The sequence below is a fragment of the Cupressus sempervirens genome, chromosome 11, assembly GCF_028749045.1.
Source record: "Cupressus sempervirens isolate cs-2001-9-10 chromosome 11, ASM2874904v1, whole genome shotgun sequence".
NCBI lineage: Eukaryota > Viridiplantae > Streptophyta > Pinopsida > Cupressales > Cupressaceae > Cupressus > Cupressus sempervirens.
This window is the reverse complement of record NC_143128.1, coordinates 520,948,715-520,970,868: the sequence shown is the minus strand read 5'-3', so window position 1 is coordinate 520,970,868 and position 22,154 is coordinate 520,948,715. Positions and strand designations below refer to the sequence as shown.

At 33.5% G+C, this 22,154-nt stretch overlaps 1 protein-coding gene across 2 annotated transcripts in view; it reads left to right on the top strand.

Annotated features, from left to right (window-relative positions):
• LOC149530651 (uncharacterized) overlaps positions 1 to 22,154 on the top strand; it is a 142,923-nt gene that overhangs the window by 113,798 nt on the left and 6,971 nt on the right. The window contains exon 9 of one of the 2 annotated variants that reach the window (XM_089810069.1): positions 593 to 701. The exons of the other annotated variant lie outside the window; for it this stretch is intronic. Within the exon in view, the coding sequence (XP_089666195.1) occupies positions 593 to 701 (109 nt within the window). The remainder of the gene's footprint in view (positions 1 to 592; positions 702 to 22,154) is intronic. 2 annotated transcript variants of the gene reach the window in all.

Below are 22,154 nucleotides of genomic sequence, written 5' to 3'. Positions count from 1 at the left end.
TAAATTCTGATTGGACTGGTATTAATCAACTTTTGAAAGACTTCTGGGAGTTTCTTGGAGGGAGACATTTTGGGGATGTGTTCTACTTGGTGGGGGGACAGATGGCAGGATTTTCCCTAGCTTTCCCTAACTCTTGTGCATGTCCCCATTTCTAAAAGTAACACTTTTCTAAGGGGACGTCCTCGTGGAACACTGTTCTACATTGGTTTTATATATTGCACTCATGATACCTGCTTTTGAGATTCAAGAAACCTAGCTGTTATCATTTCATATGATTCTATATTTTTCAAAAGATCGTGCATTCTGTATATTGATGTTTGATTTTGATTTATATATTCATGCTAGAGTCATCAGATGATATGAATATGGTTGTGGGGATGGTCTTCTCCTTGGAGTTGAAAGTAAAACCAATTTTGTCTTTTATTTTATTTTATTTTTTCTAATAAGTGCCTTGAATATGTTGTACTCTTTCAGTAAATATTAATATGGAAAAAAGAACAATCATTCATGCATCGAGGATACATAGCTAATACAAAATAGAGAACCATGTTGTGGGTGGCACTGACTCTGCAATGATTATCTGTGCAAGCAGAATGGCAGGACGTCTGATATGATTTTCTCAATACCGGAGTTGATTGAGACCATCTCCTCTGGTATCACCCTTCAACCAGGGGATATTATAGCAACTGGTACTCCATCAGGTAAATATTATGTTTTCATTGTGCTCTCTGTATTTTTTTGGTTTAGCAATATGGTTTTGCTCAAGTTAGGAATGTTACAATTATCCCTCTAAAGTAGTACTTGGAAGACAATTCAGTTCAAGTTGATCCAAATGGTTTTGATTTCACAGTGGTGTTCTAAAGAAAAATATATTAACAGAGATAATATTAGCAAATTTCTTTTCCCTGTGTGTTTTAATGAAAACCCTAGGTTTGTTTTGATCTATTTAAACTTTTAGCTGAACCATGATCCAACCTAAGGAAGGTCACTCTGTTTTGAAGCGGTTATTTCTCCTAGTGTGACAATGTTATCATATACCGTATTATGGGATGAGAAGTCTTGTAAATCTTATGCAATTATGGAAGGGAATAATAATAGTTGCATTCTTCAGTTTTTGTCAGGGATTAAAAATCCAAATGATTATGTGTTTTTCACATTTGCAAGTAGATGCAGTTCTGTGGGTCACTGTGTATTAGCTATTGGACATCAAGAGCTCTGTTACCTACTTAAACTGTATGTTAAAGTAGTAATGTCTGTCTTGGTGGCAGTCTTTGTGGCATCAAATGTCTAGTGGAAGAGTGATTTATGACTGAGAAAGTCAATTAGATTGGACATATATGAGAAGATATTCTCCTAGCTTCAAATATATTAGATTGTCTGAAGAAGTGAATAAGTGATTTCCATCTCTGCTCATGGTTTCTGGATTCGGATGGTGAAAAATATTAAATACGTGATACTCCATAATAGATCTAATGATGTGAGGCCAGTTTTTCGGAAAGCCCTGGTGTTGGAGCACAGCCTGACAGTTCTGCTGTTTTCAGCATGACATCTGCTGTAACAAGACACGACTTTTCTACTAAGTGATAGCAACTTGAAGGGAAATATATAAGAACTTTATAAGGACTACCATTTGCAAGCCTCCCTAACTTGAGAAACCAAGCCAAACGTCAATGGTCAGGGTAACAGAAGCGTGCAAATAAGGAGTCCCTTGGATATTTTAAAATGTCTAAAAGGTCTTGAAAATTGATTGTTCCTCTTTCTCATTTCCTCAATGAAGGGATTAGAGACAGGCTAAGGGATGGTTTGCTCTGGATTATACTGCTTAAAAAAAGTGTTGTTTGATTTAATTTAAAATAAAAAATCAGCAGGCTTACCGGTGTTTGCCACTTCCCAGAAATGGTTCAGGCGCAATTGGATTTGGCAGCAGAACCATAAGTGAACAGATTTCATAATGATTTAGGTTTGAAATAATCCTGTGATGTTGATATATTATCACATTTCCATCATCATTACTGTCGCATGTTAAATAATATTTGCAAAATCAGTAGTTGCTTGTATTTTGCTGTGTTAGATGAATGACAAATTGTATACAGAATCTATTGTGTAACGGTAATGATGGACCACTGCCCGAATAAGTGGTAGGCAAAATAAAACTTTCAAGAAAAATGACTACCCTATTCAATATAGTTATCTTTTAGCCACATTAATAGTAAGCTAAATATGTAGTGTTAATGCATTGTAGTTTCAGTCAGATAAAATTACCGAATATATAAATATATATTTTATATGATATATATAGATATGATTGTCATTGTAAATAAATAAATATTAAATCAAGTTATATCTGAAGGCATTACTGACTGTCTTGGTCATGATTACCAACTGCATTACTTAAGACTTTGACTGTTACGATGGTACATGACTCATCGTGGCAATCACTACCACAAAGGTTCGTGACTTGGCAATATGAGTCACGTCCCATTTGTGACTATCAGTCACCATATATGTGGTTTAAGGAACTTTCAAAGTGACAATAGAACAGAACGCATAAATACCATAGTTATTCTTTAACCCCACGATTAGGCAGTGCCTGGTGTGAAGGTTGTTCCCGCTCTTGTGTGATAAGGAACTTTGTGGCTTAACACTGTGTCAAGAAGGCAATGTCTGCAATTGTTATGATTGGAGATTACCGTACAGAGAAAATTGAATAAAGTTGATCAGAAATATTTATATTATAATTATATTGTTTATGAGAAGAACAATATTATACTGAATATACATTTACATATATTCATCTATAATTCTGTCTAAAGGAGAAAAAAGAACATCTGCATATATTGTATAATACTTGGAATTTAATTGAATTTTAAAATACGAATCTGATCACAAAATTTAACATGTAGGACCTTAGCTGCTAGGTACAAGGAGAAATCCACAATACTGCTAGGTACAAGGAGAAATACAAGCCTCGTAGATGTATCACTATCAGAATTCTCTTTATTAGCTTGTCTAAATTCTTATTTGCAAGGAAGAACATGAGAAATATCCAAGGACTATGTGTAAGGATTATTGACATGTTGAGCATTATTATTGTTATTGATTCACATAGTTCACGGCTTTCTTCGTAACTTTGTTAATTAGTTTAAATTAGATTTCCCCCTTATTATATTTGGTTTATTAAATATTACTAATGCTATCTATGTAATTATTAATAATATTATTTAATTACTTAATTAGTTTTTAATCAAAACATGGTGATTTATTGATTAATGAGTAATAATTGGTTATTTGTTGCATTTATATATATCTTGAACAATCACTTAATTATTTTATTAAATGGTTATCACAAATAGGGATATCAATTATTAAATTCATTATCAGAGGGAGTATTGCAGTACTACCCTCCCAAAATTGCTTATCCTCAAGCAATTACGATATTTATTCTATATATTAAATCATAACCAAACCTTGGCTTTTGTTGCACAACTATGTTCAATTTCGTTTTTATAACTTGTTCTAATATTTTGATATTCTCAAACTCATTTATATTTTCTTTGATTAGAAATATTGATCAATTCATCTTAACCTTATAGGATGGCAAGATCATTCCTCTGGATACCACTTGTAATGACTCCTCCTCAAAGGATGTCAGTAGCCAATGTTTAACACTCATTACTTTGTAATCAACTAGTTGGATTTAAGGAAAGAATATAATTAGTGATGTATATTTTGAGTTAGTATGTTTAAGTGTTGATTCCCTACTTCCCTCCTAAACTCATCCTAAGGAGAGCATGGATTTACTTGTCATAGAGTGCTTGACACCAATATGTTCTCTGGATTTACTTTGCCTTTCCCTAGACAACACCAACTATAAACTCCCGAGGTTATAGCAAGAGAATAAGGGGTTTGACTATAAACACTCTAATTTCCTTCACATTATAAATAATATATATTTGTATTATATTTATATATATACAACGTGGGATTAACATATATTTTGTATATAAATATATATAATTTCAAATTTCTATTCATAGAAATATATAATTGCTATATATATATAGAGAGAGAGAGTAAGATATAAGTCCATACATATATATAACTCGTATCCAAATATATTATTTTTTATTATTTTTATTATAATTACATAGAAATTTATCTAAAACTGAAAGGAAATTATGAATATATATGCATATATTAATCACCCATTTATCTAAAACTTTCACGTCTTTTCTTTGTTTTTCTTTGTGTTTTAAATAGCTTTTGTTTTTATTTTTGCCTTAGATGAATAGCCCTTGGAATTCTGCTTGATTTGAGCTAACTTCAATTGAAATCAAAGTTGCCTAGCTCAAGTTATAAGGGAAAAAGTGGGGATTTTTAGGACAACTGCATATCTTTATTAAAAAAACTCATTAAAGTGGGCTTTTTATTGGCAATTGCACAATATAAAGTTATATTTGATATTTAAAGTGGATTTTGTGGTCCATTTTAAGATTTCAGCTCATTCTGAGTTGATTTGACCATAGTTTTTTATGTTTTATGAAAATAGCCCTTTTTAAGATTATTTTTTATGTTATTTTATTAAAAACTATAGTTAAATATTAAATATAATTACATTAGAAAGTACATAAGTGGGATTCTTAATTCATATTGCATATATCGATATGCAAATTACTTCATGTAAATCCATTTTCAATAAGTTCTTTACTAAGCATTATTAAAAGTGTGCTTTTTCAATGCAATTGCATATGTGGTTGTGTTTGAAGTTCATTTTTAATAATTAAATGCATGTGTTTTTAATCATCTTTTTAAGTGGGTTTTTGAAACCCATTTACATGTAAATGTTAAGTTGGAATGAGTTTTCCATTCATTTTCATTCAAAGTGGTGATTTTGGACCCAAATACATATGTTTTTAATTAGAAAAAATATGTTTTCCTTTAAAGCTTAAGGCAAAAGTGGCGATTTTAAAGCCAATTGCATATAAACATATGTCAATGCATCTCAAAAATGTGTTATGCTTTTTGTCATAGAGGAAAGAGTCAAGGGTGGCAATTTTCTACCCTATTGCTTATGTTTTAAAAAATATATGCATATACCTTCTTAAAACGCGTTCTCCACTAACTTGCTCTTCCATTTCTTATGGTGGCGATCTTTTTGTGGTTTTACATGTTTTTAAATACACATCTTTGCCTCTAAAAAATGCATTTTCCTTTACCAAGTCAGGGGTGGCAATTTTCGGTGCTTTGGCATGTGCCAAAATAACATGTTTTTGACATTTCATAAAGCGGTTTTCCTCTCAAGACTCTAAGTGGTGATTTATAAAGAGATTGCATATATTTTTAAATGCATGTTATGGTTTTTAAAATGTGCTTTTTGGATTCAAAATGCTTCAATCTCTTGGAGCGGCAAATTTTAGAGGAAATGCATGCATCTTGTAACATGAAAATGCCTCTCCAAAAGACGTTTATGTCTGTGTTTTTCCTATTCATAGCTAGCTGACAATTTTTGGAAGGTTTGCATATGTTATTGCATATGCGTTTTGTATAAAACAGCCCGTCTATGGCATATTCTCCATTATTAATGGCTCATTCCTATGTGTTTTGGCATTGAATCTTTTCAAGGAAAGCTCTAAGGTAAGGGTTTTTGGATTCAAGCTTGTTTTCCATCACTTTGCAAGCTATCTTCTTGCCCTAGACGTCCTTTTTATGTGTCTTTGCATTTGGAGTTGCTAAGTCAAAATTTGTTCCACATTTTGGGTATTGAATTTCTAGGGTTTTTGGATTCAAGCTTGTTTTCCATCATTTTGCAAGCTATTTTCTTGCCCTAGATGTCCTTTTTATGTGTCTTTGCATTTGGAGTTGCTAAGTCAAAATTTGTTCCACATTTTGGGTATTGAATTTCTCTAACCATGTGCACTTGTCTAAACTCGAACCATGTTATGAGGATTTCAAAATTTGATTAAGTCTTGGTTTGGGCAAATCTAAAATTCGAACATCTCTTGGTTTTTTTTTTCTAGATTTGCTCAAGATTTGGACAAGGTTTTTGTCTTTCTCATTTTTGGTGGAGTTGAGGTAAGATTTCCTTTGTTACTTTCTGTAAGACATTTGTATGTATTTGTTTGAATGATCATACAAGTCATTGAGATTTCCATTTTCAAATTTGCATGATTTTCTTTTTTAAAGTTGTTCTTTCTATCTTTCGTCTTTTTCTCCAAGTTGCATATGCAGTTAGGTGTAAAATCCCCTTGTAAAAAGAAAGATAAGTTTGTTTTTCCCTTATATGCAAATACAAGTTAAAACCCCACCATTATGCAGTTCATGTACCTCCATATGGCTGCCCTATGGTTGAAGTCTTTCCCAAATGCTTGCCGGATAGAATCTCACATTTTGCACTTATTTAAACATGGCGTGCTCAATGTGTTATTCATTTTTCTCCTTGCTCGCTTAGATCCAAGCTTGCTGGTCACATATGTAATTCACCCTAAAAAAAACATTTTAGGCTATTTCACTCGTAATTTAGCCTTTTTGAGCTTGACCCATTTGTTCATTATCTATCCTCATTCATTCCATCCATTTTCCCCATCTATACCTTGTTCAAAATCTATCAAAATCTTGCTATGGATCCTTTGCATGAAGATGTCATTTTATGGAATTTTCATGTAACAGTTGTGCCAGCGTACTATTTTGCAATGTCAAGAGAATCTACTCTAGGAAAGGGAAAAGACAAAAGGAATATGAAGTACCAGTATGATCAATATCAAAACTCCATCCCTTCATCACAAATAACCTCATACTGTGATGAAGTACAAGATACTAATATTTCTCATATGAACAATGAAGACTTCCTTGCAAGATTTGAGGTTGCAACTACTGAAGATATGGTGTGTATCAAGGGGAATCATACTCATCATTTGTCCGCCTTCCCCTTGGCAGCTCATGAACCGGAATCCATCCTTGCATGTGCAAGACATTTTGATGCGGCTTCATGGACCATCAAAGATCAAGATGGCAATACTATCATTAGTCTTGATCCCAAGATTATTGATCGTATATTTCATGTCGCTCATACCCCAATTGTTACGAATATCACAAGGAAGAAGGCAATGAAGTAGTGGAATGAATATACTCCATCTTGTACCAAGTTTGTAAATGATAACTGGCTGATTACTAAGAGACTAAATCTTGTCAAATGGCTAGTTAAGGGAGTTCGCAGATGTGATTTCAAAGAAGAAATTAGTGACCTCATCGTACTTCTTAGCCACTTGGTAGGTCTTGAGGATTCAAACACCTTCGAACCTTGGATGTATAAGTACATCTCACTCATAATACGGTAAAAAAAAAACGTGTTTTGGGCTCAATTAGTGAGTTACTCAATATGTGAACAATTGGTGAAGATTCTCTCAATTGGTGTGTTCAATATGAACTCCGACATGGTCTACATTGTTGCTTCTCTGGGCACCTTTTTGGGTTTATCAACCAGGCATGACAGGTCTATAGTTCATGTGTGGAAATATTATGAACAATTGTCTTTGAAACAAAGTCGGATACACTTCAAAAGAGTTCAGGGTGCCTTCTTTGGGCATCTTATGTGCTTGTTTGATAAAGAGCTTCCTAATAAGTGAGTATCTGATGAGGCATGGAGCAAGGTTAATGAGTATGGTTGCATGTTTTTACAATTTCCCAGCTTTACATATTTGCGAGTTGGGTGCTTCAAAGGAGAGCCATACACATTATCAAGGTATCTCGTTGATAGAATTATACTAATGGAGTTAGCAAGACAGCTTATGGAAGTCTAGACTTATTAGTCTAGTTTGCACCGGCTTGGAGTGGGGATCTCATCTTGAATCCCATTGAAGATTGGAGGATACTCAATAGACACTGTGCTTTGTTAGTTTTAGTGATCTCTAATAGATAAAACTATTACATAAATATGGATAACAACAGATACTCTTACTTGAATAATTGTAGTGTAGAGTTCGTCTTCAAATAATGGTGATCTCGAATTGCTTAGATTTTGCTTCTCTATATATTGCTGATAATATAGACAGTAGAATGAATATAATAATGGTCTTCCAAATAAGATCATAGAGAAGAATTCTGGAAAGTATTCTGCAATGTTTAATATGCAGATTGTTGGGTCTGTGATGCCATAGATAGATGACATTCCCATCAATCTGCATTTGGTTTATATAGATATGCAAAGGGTATTGCCCCATAGAGTCATGACTCTACATTGCCTTTGACCACGTAGGGTCATGCCTCTACAGAGGCACAACTAACTAATAGTTAGTTTAAACTACATGACACTTGATGGCAAATAATCTAAACATATTAAGACATCTGTCGATAATCTGAAGGTAATACTGCCTGCCGATAATATATGTTAAGACAACCATTCATACACACACACTCACACACACACACACACACACACATATGTAAGTAACATTGGTAAATATTATTGGAAGAACTTGTTACAGATTTGCATGTCTTAATAAACAAAATGTTTGAAACATCATTACTTCTACTGATGCTAAACATCAACACTCCCTCTTAGCAAGGGAGAAGCAATACACCTTTAGATTTCAAAATAGAATATCTGAACTCTTTATCTGATCTTAAGACTTCGAAACAGTGACTAGTCAAATAATTAAAATCACCATGCTATGAACACTATCATAACATATATTATGATCTCTAATTGTCCGAAACAATATCTAGAGTAATCATAATGGATATGTTATCTATGATCTCAAATTGTCCGAAACAATAACTAGAAATGTCCATGATAACATAATGGGTTTGTTACCCATGATCTCTAATTGTCCAAAACAATATCTAGAGATGTCCATGGTAACATAATGGGTTCATTATCTATGATCTCTAATTGTTCAAAACAATATCTAGAGACGTCCATGATAACAGGCCTATCATTTGCAAGATCGTCACCTTACAAATGATTACCTTCTGAATATATATGTCCGTGAAAGATTGTCACCTTTCATTACATATCTAATGCGACTAAACAACAATAGAGGCATAAACTCACATGAATTGAAAACTTAAATTCAATATTCAATATTACAAATTAATCATACCAAGTTTTTCTTTGAAGTATATCTATTGCACTTTAGCAAGAGGCTTAGCAAAGATATCTGCTGTTTGCTCATTAGTATTGATGTACCCCAGTTGAATGATTCCTCAATTCACCATATCTCTAATATAGTGGTAAGCAATTTCAATATGTTTGGAACGATTGTGGAAAACCAGATTAGTTGAAAGCTTGATGCAACTTTGATTATCACAATGAATCGCAGTGGGCTTCAAAGGTCTTTTGAACAAATCTGCTAACAACTTCCGTAGCCATACTGCTTCTCTAGCACCCAAGGCAGATGCAATTTATTCTGCTTCGGTAGAACTTAATGCAACTGAAGACTGTTTTTTGTAACATTAGTAAATATTATTGGAAGAGCCTGTTACATATTTGCATATATTTTAATAAACAAAATGTTTATAACATCATTACTTCTACTGATGTTAAACATTGACACTCCCTCTTAGCAAGTGAGAAGCAATATACCTTTAGATTTCATAATAGAATATCTGAACTCTTTATATGATTCTAACACTAATTAAAATCACGATGCTATAAACACTATCATAGCATATATTGTAATCTCTATTTGTCCGAAACAATATCTAGAGTAATCATAATGGATATGTTATCTATGATCTCTAATTGTCTGAAACAATATCTAGAGATGTCCATGGTAACATAATTGGTTTGTTATCTATGATTTGTAATTGTGCGAAACAATATCTAGAGATGTCCATGGTAACATAATTGGTTTGTTTTCTATGATCTGTAATTGTCCGGAACAATATCTAGAGACATCCATGATAATAGGCCTATCATTTGCAAGATCGTCACCTTACAAATGATTACCTTTTGAATATATATGTCCATGAAAGATCGTCACCTTTCATTACATATTTGATGCGACTAAACAACAATAGAAGCATAAACTCATATGAATTGAAAACTTAAGTTTAATAGTCAATATTACAAATTAATCACACCAAGTTTTTCTCTGAAGTATTTCAACTAGCCTTTAGCAAGAGGCTTAGTAAAGATATTTGTTGTTTGCTCATTAGTACTGATGTACTCTAGTTGAATGATTCCTCGATTCACCATATCTCTAATATAGTGGTAAGCAATTTCAATATGTTTGGAACGATTGTGGAAAATCAGATTAGTTGAAAGCTTGATGCAACTTTGATTATCACAATGAATCACAGTGGGCTTCAAAGGTCTTTTGAACAAATCGGCTAACAACTTCGGTAGCCATACTGCTTCTCTAGCACCCAAGGAAGATGCAATGTATTCTGCTTCGGTAGAACTTAATGCAACTGTAGACTGTTTTTTGCTGAACCAAGAATCCATTCCAGATCCTAAATTGAAGCAACATCTAGAAGTACTCTTGCATTTAGTAGAACTGCCTGCCCAATCGAAATTAGAATATCCATGAAGTTCAATGTTGACTTTATCATATTTGAATCCCATGCCAATAGTGCCCTTTAGATATCTCAAAATGTATTTAGCTACATGTAGATGTAGCTTTTTTGGTGCACACATAAACTGGCTCAAGGTGTTAGTAGCATAGCATATGTCAAGACGAGTATTCATCAAATACATTAAAGACCCAATGATCTGTCTGTAGTAAGTAGAATCGGTAGGTTCTGATTTGATCATATCATCCTTCAACTTGTGTAGATTTACTTCCATAGGAGTAGAAGCTGGTTTACATTCCATCATTTCAAATTTTGTTAAAATGTTGACTATATATTTTCCTTGATTCAAGAAGATATATTTATCCTGTTGCCAGACTTCCAATCCAAGAAAGTAGTGAAGAAGACCTAAATCTTTCATTTCAAACTCTGTTGTGAGTTCTTGTTTGCATTTCTTTGTGAGATGTTCTTCACCTGTTATTAACAAATCATCAACATATAACACAAGAATAATCATATCATCACCATCTAAGTATAAGTTAGGATCAACTTCAATTTTAGAATATCCTAACTTCATTAGATAGTTGTCTATCCTTTCATACCATGCTCTAGGAGTTTGTTTGAGACCATATAGAGCTTTCTTTAATTTACAAACGTGAGTTTTGCTGTCATGAGTGCTAAATCCTTTTGGTTGCTCAATATAAACTTCGTCTTCAATTTTTCCATTTAGGAATGCTGTTTTGACATCCATTTGATGAACCTTCTATCCCTTGGATGCTGTGATAGCCAAAATGGTTCTAACTGAAGTATATTTAGCAACTGGTGCAAAAGTTTCTTCATAATCAATGCCTTCTTTCTGTGAGAAACCTCATGCTATAAACCTAGCTTTGTACTTTTCAATGCTGCCATCAGATGCATGCTTAATTTTAAACAACCATTTTGAAGAAACAACTGATTTGTTTTTAGGTTTTGGTACAACATCCCATACATCATTTTTTAGTATGGAGTTATATTCTTCAATCATTGTTTCTTTCCAAGACTGTTTTGAAAGTGCTTTTTTAACATTTGAAGGTTCAATTTTTATAAGTTAAGTTAATAGTGCAACATAACATGATTGATTTCTTGTTCTTTTACTTTCTCGAATCACCTCATTAGGTTCAACCTGATTTTCTTCTATCATTTTTCTAGCCCAAAGTGGCCTCTTTTTATTGTTGACATTTTTAGAATCTTTATGATTAGACATAGTGGAAGAGGATGGTTCAATATCATTCTCCCTCTCAATTTTTGCTTGGTGATTTTCATCTACTTCAGGAATAGATTTAGTAATGGATTCATCACTGTTTCTAGAAATATTTAAAGGTGATATCTTTGTCAAATTTCACATCTCTGCTAATCTCAATTGTTCTTTGACCTAGAATGAAGACCTTGTATCCTTTTCTTGTTTCACTGTATCCAATAAGTATCCCCTTCTTTCCGGATGGTTCTAGTTTTGTTCTTTTCTCTTTAGGAATGTGAATATGAATAGGACATCCAAATATTCATAAATGACTTAGATCTGGTTTAATGCCTGTAAATACTTCTTCAGGAGCAGTGTTTTCTAATACTGAGTGTGGACATCTGTTTTGAATGTAGACTGCAATGTTAGATGCTTTTGCTCAGAAGGAAGTATGAAGGTTTTGATTGTGCATCATTGCTCTAGTTGATTCAACAACTGATTTGTTTTTACGTTCAACAACTCCATTCTGTTGAGGATTATATGGTATAGAAAACTCCCTCTTAATCCCAACAAAAATGCAAATTTTTTTTAAAATATCAGAGATGTATTCGCCTCCATTGTCTGATCTTAGAACTTTTGTTTTCTATCCTAATTGATTTTCAACTAGGGCTTTGAACTCTTTGAATTTTGATAAAACTTTAGCTGATTTTTTTGTTTCAGAAAGTAGATCCAAGTTCTTCTAGAGTAATCATCAATAAAAATTACATAAAAGAAGCACCCGTTAAGAGAAGGTACAAACATAGGACCGCAAAGGTCAGTGTGAATTAGTTCAAGAATGGATTTTGTTTTGTGAACATATTTAGGAAATGATTGCTTAGTATTTTTGCCTAAAGCACATCCTTCGCAAATACTTAAGTGATCAGTTCTGAGACTAGGTAAAGCTTTTACAATTTTTCTTATGGATAATAATGCATGATAGTGAAGGTGACCTAGCCTCCTATGCCAAATTTCGGTGGAATTTGAAGTTTCATGACTACTAGGTTTTGGTTATTACAAAGTTTATATAGACTTCCATCTCTAAATCCGATGGAAATGGCTTTCTTGATATTAGAGTTCTTTGGCCAAGATAGAACTTTGTCCTCTTGGAAAGTGATTTTGATTGCTTGATCAACAAGACCAGAAATAAAAACTAGGTTTCTCTTTATTCCTGGTACATATAAAACATTTTTGAGTTGGAGAGTAATCCTTGAATTTAGGTAAATTGAACAGGAACCAATGCCTTTGATAGGATGGGTAGAGTTATCTCCAATGGTAACTTCTTATGAGGATTGTTTTGAGAAAGTTTCAAATTTGTTTTTAAAACCAGTGATGTGCCGAGATGCTCCACTATCAATGATCCAAGTGTTGTGGTTTGAGTTTAATCCACTTGAAAGTGCTAAGTAAAAAGCATAGTTTTCTCTTTCTTCTTTCTGTACTTCCTCTCCTTTGATTTTTGCTATGGCTGCTTGTATTCTCTTCTTTTCAGGAAAAAAGTTATGGGAGTGACCAAATTTTATCACATTTAAAACATCTAGCTTTGGACCAATCATGTTGCTTATATGGTTTGTTAGATTCCCTTCTATTATGTTTAAATTTTCTTTTCTTGTTTGAATTTACATGAAGTGCTTGAATGTCTCCCTCTTGATTTGTACTTAGTCCTCTTGAGACTAGTCTTGATTCTTTTTATGTGCATTCATTCTTTAGTAAGTCAAATTTAGGGAGTTAGGGTCAAGAGCTTAAATCTCGAATAAATGTTTCCCAAGATAGAGGAAAACCTCTTAGTGCTATCATGCCGAGTTCTTTGTCATCAACTCGATTTTCCATTATTGCAAGTTGATCTTTTAATTCAGAAATCCTTAGAAGGTAGGATGTAATAGATTCTCCATTTTTCATTTTTATATATAGTAGATCTTGTTTTAGGGTTAATAATCTACTAGTGTTGTTGATTTCAGATGTATCTCTTATAGTGAAGAACATCTCAAATGCAGTCTTGAGACTTGATATGGATGGAAGAATATGATCTTTTACGGAATCTATTATAATTTTTATTGCTTTGTTATTGTGTCTTTTCCATGCTACTTTCTTTGAATCATTTTTCAGGCATGGATATGTTTGTTACACTATACTCCTCTAATTCCATCTCTTAATATTATCATGACTCTAATTTTCCATGATGAAAAATTTGATGCACCCTCAAGCCTATCTTCTAGTCTTACATGATTCACCATTTTGATTTAATAATATAATTTAGCTTTTGTAAATCTGAGACTTTAGATTTTAATTTTGAGTAATAGCTTTTCTTATCAGAATGGCTCTGATACCATGTTTGCTTTAGTGATTCTGATAGATAAAACTACTACAACAAATATGGATAATAATAAATACTCTTACTTAAATAACTGTAGTGCAGAGTTGTTCTTCAAATAATGGTGATCTTGAATTGCTTAGATGTAGAATCTCCTTCTCTGTATAGTGCTGATAATATAGACAGTAGAATGATTATAATAATGGTCTTCCAAACTAGATTGCAGAGAAGAATTTTGGAAAGTATTCTGCAATGTTTAATATGCATATCGTTGATGCCGTAGATAGATGACATTCCCATCGATTTGCATTTGGTTTATATAGATATGCAAAGGGTATGCCCCGTAGAGTCATGACTCTACGTGGCCTTTGACCGCGTAGGGTCATGGCTGTATGGAGGCACAACTAACTGATAGTTAGTTTAAACTACATGACACCCGATGGCAAATAATCTAAACATATTAAGACATCCACCGATAATCTGAAGGTAATACTACTTGCCGATAATATATGTTAAGACAACCATTCAAACGTACATATGTATATGTATATGTATATGTATGTATGTATGTATGTATGTATGTAAGTAACATCAATAGATATTATTGGAAGAACCTGTTATAGATTTGCATGTCTTAATAAACAAAATGTTTATAACATCATTACTTCTACTAAACATTAACATGCTTAAGACCAAAAATATGGAGTTTGAACTCCAAAGGATCATGCTGAAAAAGTTTGCAGCCAAGAGTTGTTTTGATTCGAGGGGATTGCATGACAAGATGAGGAAGCAGTTCTTGCCCAAACATTGTCTAGAAGATCTCTGGATTGATGTATGCACTACGGTGGATCTACGATGTATGGATTATACCTAGTTAACTGTGGAGCAGATTGTAGATTTCAACTTGGCTTCAATTCCTCCTAGTTTTGAAGATGACCAAATTTTGGATTGTGAATATTGTTAGCATGATGTGGAGAAGTTACCCATTCTTCCTCCTACATGGTCATGCAAAGAAAACATGTCCATTTGGGATAGATTCCAGTCTATTCTTGCTACTACCAACAGATGGATGAAAAGAAGGGGTCTTGAATGCATAAAGATAAAGCTTGGGAAAGATCTTGATCCTTCTAGTCCAATTGGTTTGAGGTCAGAAATAAAGCGTAAAGCTAAAGATGCCACATCCTTATCTACATTTAAACCTCCTTTTCAAATTTTTCCTAAGCTGTCTATGAAAGGAGGAAAATATTCAAGATTACTTGAGGTAAAATAGATTGAATCTCAATCAATTCAAGTTGACTCAAGTGATGATGAAGCGAGGAAATCAAAGGAGTCGTCACCTCTTGCATCATATCCTTTGAAAGTTCTCGCAGCAACCTCTCTTCCAGATTTGGCTCCAGTATCAGATGAATCTCATGATTCACCTTTAGTTGTTGTTATGGGTGCATTCTCCATTAAGCATTTGTCTTTTGAAGATTCTGTGACTATTACACTATTATTGCTTGTATCCTCAGTTGCTCCTACATTAGAAGCACAAGAAAATCAATAATATTTTGAAAATGTTTTTGATACGTATTCTTTTTCTATTCCTTTTGCCACTGTTCGGTCTACAACATTGCTCGATGTAACTTCAGCTCAGTTTGAACGATTTATGACTGAGGTCACACATAACACTCCTCCTGTGGTTATTCAAATTGAGATGCAAGCTATAGTTACTACTGTAATGCAAGGTAATCCTAAGTTGACTATGGTAACTATTGCTTCAACTAGTGCATCTTCTTTTAGTCTTCCTCCATGGTTGAGCGTTGTTACACAGAAAAGAAAGAAAGAAGAAATTCATCTCGAAGAAGATGACAGACAAGTAGCAAACCAAGGGTTTCAAAGAATAACAAAGCTAAAACAGTTTCTCGAGTGGTGGTTGATGATGATCACATCAAATATGTTGATATAGCTGAACCAATTGTGGAGAAATCTACCGAAGACATGCAGCTTGCTGATTACAAAATCACAAGGGTTGAATTTGGTAAGCAAACAAGGCGAAGTTATCAACAAGATGCACATGAGGTGTTAAACTTTCTTTCCTAAAAGAATGATGAATTGTGGGCAAAGAAAGTGAAACTCAAAGAAGAGAATGCTTGTTTTTTGGGAATCATTGAAGAGATGAAGAGGTCTTTTGCATGCAGTGAACCTGTTTCAATTGCATGCACAGAAAGGGAGAAGCAGAAGGCACATACTATTGATGAATGGGGTAGCAATATTGAAAAACAGGGAATCCAAGTGATTCTAGAAGTGTATCGGGAGTTGAGGAAAGAAAGTGAAATCTTTGCTAAACTCGTTGACATGTTGAAATCACTTAACTGACAATTTGAGTTACTAGACGGGGATCTTGGTGCTTAGAACAACATGATGGAAGTTGATTTAGACTTCTTATGTGAGTATAATATCATTACATCCATTGAAATGTACCATGATTTCATGCATGTGATGGAAAACAAGAAACAAGTTCTCCAAAAGCTCATTGAAGAGATAAAGGCAGTATTACTCATGGTATCTACTGAAGAAGATAAGATCAATGGAGCTTTGAGAGAGTTGCCATGTGAAATCATCAATGAGGACAATAGAGTAAGAAGTGAACAAGAAATACTCACAGAGTTTGCACAAGCTATTAGCCTATAACTTGAGTTGGATGACTTCAACATCAGTGTGCTTGAGACATTTGTAAATTGTAAGTTTTTATTGAAGAATTTACATAATCAAGTGGAGGATTCTAACAAGGGAACATCTGGGGCCGCAAGCACACTTAGGAAAGTTATCATGATTTTACAACACATTGGTGAACCAGATGTTGCAGTTGTATGAGAGTCCCTATGAAAGTTTGGAGAGTTGGTTGATACCATGTGAAAACTCCAAATCAAATTTTACATGCTTTGAGTAGATTAGTGATTGGAAAGCTACACGTAAAGAGCATCTTTGTTGTAAGCACAAGATAACATATACCTGTGCAATCAACTCATGTAGTTAAGTTGCAATTACATTAGGTATGCAACTTTGAATAAAGTCAAAGTAGTTAGTTAGGATAAGTATTGGTGGTTGAGGTTGTTCCACTTTTTCCTCCACCTTTCTCTCTTCATTTTTCCTATATAAAGGAGAGAGTTCATTGTAAATAATCATCTTTTGCTTTATTGTAGAAGGTTGGGCTTGTAACTTGAAGGCTTTGTATTTCTTGTTGCAAATCTCTAAAGTGAATAAAGAAGCAAGTTTTTCCCAAACTTTGTGTTGAGATTCTTGGAATTGATCATTGTTTCTTGTGTTACTTTGATTCATTCATCTTTTTTACTTATCTTTTTAAGGCATTTGAATGTTTGGTGTTTTTGGAAGACTTTGAGCTTTCTTGAACGAGATTAATCTAGTTTATTAATGGCAGCAAGTACGAAGATTTGAAGACTTTGAGCTTGATTCCTTAGTATATTATTTCATATTTGGATAGTTGAACAAAGACTTTGAGCTTTGTTAGTTGTTTGCCCATTTGTTTCAAGAAGATTGCTTGTAGGAGACTTTGGGTCTTTGCTATCAACCACATAAGTCAATTATAACTGTTGTCTTAAGGTCGTTCTTACGTTGATACTTAAGCCATCAGTATTATTGTAGCAATACATTCCTTTTGTTTAATTGCAAGTAGTAGTTTGTAATAGTAAATCATTCTTAAAAATAGAGGAATTGATTCAGTGAACCATCCCTTTATCAATTCCAGTTAGGTCTTTGTTGTAGCCACCTACGGTAAGAAGGGAGCCTCCCCTATTGCTGAGTGGAGAGATTTATCTCACTCCACTGTTGCCTAAAGTTCCCATTTTGTAAGTTGTGGTCACAGTGGCTTACAAAACTTTTAGCCAACACAACATTAATACATTAAATAAATTATTATAATCAAAATACTCTTATTCATAAAAAAGAATCTTATAATTGCGTAAAGCCAAATAAATATGAAGTTACGTACCTTTGTATGAGAAAGAAGATCCATTCCTTTATTTTACATGTTGCTCCACTTCCCACGTTATTTCCTTAATGTCTTGACCATTTTAAATACTATGTATGTGTGCTGAAATTTACTAACACAATGGCAGAAATTACTTCTAACTTCAAGTTTGTGCTGTTTAAACATCGTCCCATTTTATTCTTCTTGTTTTTTGGTTATTGTTTTATCTTTTTGTTCTTTATATCTTATGTACTCTTGTGCAAAGGGCCGTGTTGTTTGATATGTGATGATTGACATGTTCAGCATTATTATTATTGATTTACTTAGTTCATGACTTTATTCGTAACTTTATTAATTAGTTTAACTTAGATATCCTCATTATATTTTGTTATTCAAATATTAATAATGCTAATTTTGTCATTATTAATAATATTATTTAATTACTTGATTAGTTTCTAATCAAAACATGGTGATTTATTGATTAATTAGTAAAATCAGTTATTCATTTCAGTTATATATATATACCTTGAACAATCACTTAATTATTTTATTAAATGCTTATCACAAATAGAGATATCAATTATTAAACTCATTATTAGAGGGTGTATTACAAACTGCCAATATGCCTTAGAGGTAGAAGAAAAGTAAAATAAAAACAACCATGCAATGCAAGAGGACAAATGAATTCTGGTGGTAGAGGAGAATCAAGTGGTGGGAGAGGCAATCCATGAAACAAAAAGAGATTGGTACCTCTTTAATAATTTCATACACACAAGGAACTAGAGGAAGGGGAATTTATTCTAAAAGTCTGGCTGACTATTGTAGAGAGAGGAAACTTAAAAATGAGAAGGCCCAAAGGTTTCATTGATGCGTATTACCAATTTGGGGAAGTGGTGTGCATGGCATTTTAATATCCACAAATACAATATTGTGGTAATAAAGGAAAAATGGTAGGAGTTTACATTGCCCGAGGTGAAGAGGAAAGGTGGCTTCACCCAAGCATGGAGAAAATTTAGAAGATGGAGTGTCTTTAATGATAAGAAGAACATTGTTTAAACTAGAGCAAGAGAAGGAAGAATCGATACAAAGAAGAAATTTGGTATAGAGCAAATGTAAGTTTGGAGGTAAAAGTTGCTAGATCATCATAGACTGTTGTCGTGTGAATAAATTTGTGTTAGAGGAGATGGTAGAAAAGTTATAATTGAAGAAAATGAAGCATTCAAGTCCCAACAAAGTGTCATTGTTGCAAAAACAACACCAATTATTAGCAAGAGGGCAATGTCTTGTGAATTTTCATAGAGAAATTATAAGTGAGTACCATGTAATCTTATCCAATTATATTTGGCAGATCTTGGCAATATGATCAAGAAGTCATTGTTGATGGCGAAACCAATTGTTATGAAATAAAGGAAGGTGGAAAGTGTCCACCTTAAGTCAATTGAAAGATACAAAAGAAGTGGCGAAGAATCCAAAAAAAAAAAATTTGTGATTGGAAAATGATTCTTGAAGGACTTGAAGAAAGACAAAGCATGTAATTTCTTTATTCCTAAGCCTATATAGATCAAGACAATAGAGAAGAAAGCAATTAGAATGGAAGTGTAAGAGATTTTCTATGAGATTTCAAAAAAAATATTGAATTGAGTTGCTCGATGAATTACCAACAATAAGAAGCATCAATCATTTTATGGGCTTAATCCTAGGGGCTAGTTTTCCAAACAAGTCTCCATACAAGATGATTCCAATGGAGAATAGACAAGTGCAGAAGTTGATATATAAAAGTTTAATCAAAGAAAGTTAAGTACATGCATTTTTAAAGGAGATAAAAGCTTGATTTCTATTCGATCAATGTGCTTCATTTTTATAAATGGGGTATTCGTATTGCAGTTTAGTAAACTGTATAATTATAACCAGTTGTAATTGATAGACAATTACATCATTCGCCCCCTGCGCCCCCCCCCCTCCCCCCTAATACATTGATCCTAAAAACATCAAAAAATCACCTTAGGGACCCCCCCTTAAGGGCTATGTAGAAAAACATGTTGAGTACATAATGTGAATACATATTTTGAGAAAATGATTTTATGAAGTAGTACACCCTGAAACAAGAAAGGTTCCATCCAGTTGTCTAGTGACCCTTAGAAAGGTGTAGCTTCGAGCTGTGTTCTTAAACCACAAAGTCGTGAATTGTTCTACAATGATCCTGAAAGGATGCGACAGATCTCTATCATTGTCTAGTGACTGTGAAAGGGTATATTTCTCGATTATCTACTCTGAAGCACAACAATCCATACTGAGCACAATATCAAGTCCCAAAACTGTCTTCAAAATGAAGCTTTACAAAACATGTATTCTTTACATTTGTCAGCATCGGAAAGCAAAACAATGCATAAAACCAAAAATGGCAAAAATGTTTCTCATGCAAAGCACTCTCCAAAGCAACAAGCTGACTTGAGATGATGGAAATTCCTCCATCCTCCTATGCCGCCAACCTCCATATATGAAGGTTCAAAGGGCAAAATTGGGATTGATAGGAGAATTATTAACAATTTTCCCATCATCTGATGTATCTGCATCTTCAATGCAAGCAACATTTCCCTCTTCGTCAGATTGTTCTTTCAGTTTTCCTTTAAGAACATCACTAGCTCTAGCTATGCAAATCAGTGTTGTGTGACTCTTTTTCTTACAAGAAAAGCATTTATTGTCTCTCTTGTTTTTGTTTGACCATTTTTTAGTACTTTGTGAGCTAAATGCCTTGTCTATTATATGGTCTTCTTCTATAACTTTCTTTATCCTCTTTTCTTCTGTCAGAAGGACTGAAATCATGTCCTCTAAATTCTGTGAAGTGATTTGGCTAAGTGTAAAGACAACATTACTATATTTTGAAGATAAGCTATTTAGCAAGATGGCCTTAGCATCATCATCATCAATGAGAGCCTTAACTGCTGCAAGTTGTCTAATGAGAGACCTCAAATTACTTATATGGTTTGACATTGTGATTCCATTTTCCATTTTGAATCTAGACAATTGAAGTAGGAAAACTTTGCATTGACAGCTTTGGTTCCAAAGATCCAATATAAATTATCCCAAATGTCTGTAGACGATTTATCTAAATCTACATGATGAACCGTTGAATCTACAAGAGCAAGACCAATAATGGTCTTTGCTTTATCATCCCTGCTATTCCACTCCAATAATTTATTTGTATCTGTAGATGATTTTTCTTTTCCGCCTACCATTCCCCGTATATTCTTATTCATCAGTTGCATTTGTGCTCTTATTTTCCATGTATGAAAATTGAAACCTGGATATTTTCCTAATGGAATCTCCATCCCTTCAAAATAATGAAATGTCAAGTGAATATCAAATCTGTAAAATTCTCGAAAAGAATATCATGTCAAATACTCAACCATTAAGTAGCTTCATCATTGGCTTAAAAAGAAATTCAAAAACCTATAAAAAATGGTTTTCCCTGCTCTAAAAGACCATCCAACTAACCATATTGATTCCTTAACCAATTTCAAACTCACATGGATTCTATTATGTCATTTCTCTTCAGACTTATTGGGCACACAAATTTGAACACCAAAATAGACTACTTTACCTTTGGGATGACTTGACTTATTCTCAATATAATATAATCAGACCACTTAACAGAAAAAAAACTCTGCAATGCAAACCAAACTGGGAATAGTTTTGTTTCACTCCTCACACAGGTTGCTCAATGTTTGATTATGCGGACCTTCACTAGCTTCTGCAGATCTCCTTGTACAGTTTCACAGGCTTCCACAGAGGCTTCACTCCATTTTACTGACTTCAGCTGAATTCTTTTCTGCAACAACCGTCTCTCTTCACAATCAATTCACTCAGATTTCCAAGACTGGCTTTTACATGCAAGCTGCGTTCTCAAACAGTAACACTTCGTGCAGTGGTTAGGTGGTAACTTATATACCAAATGATAGAGATATTGACAAAACATTTGTTGATAGGGAGAGTACGTTTGGCTTGCATTTTATTATGAATATTTTGCTACTGCCATTATCACAGTTTCTGCATTCACCTCACTTCATTGTTCAAACAAACTATTACTCATGATCAATGCACAAATACAGAACAGT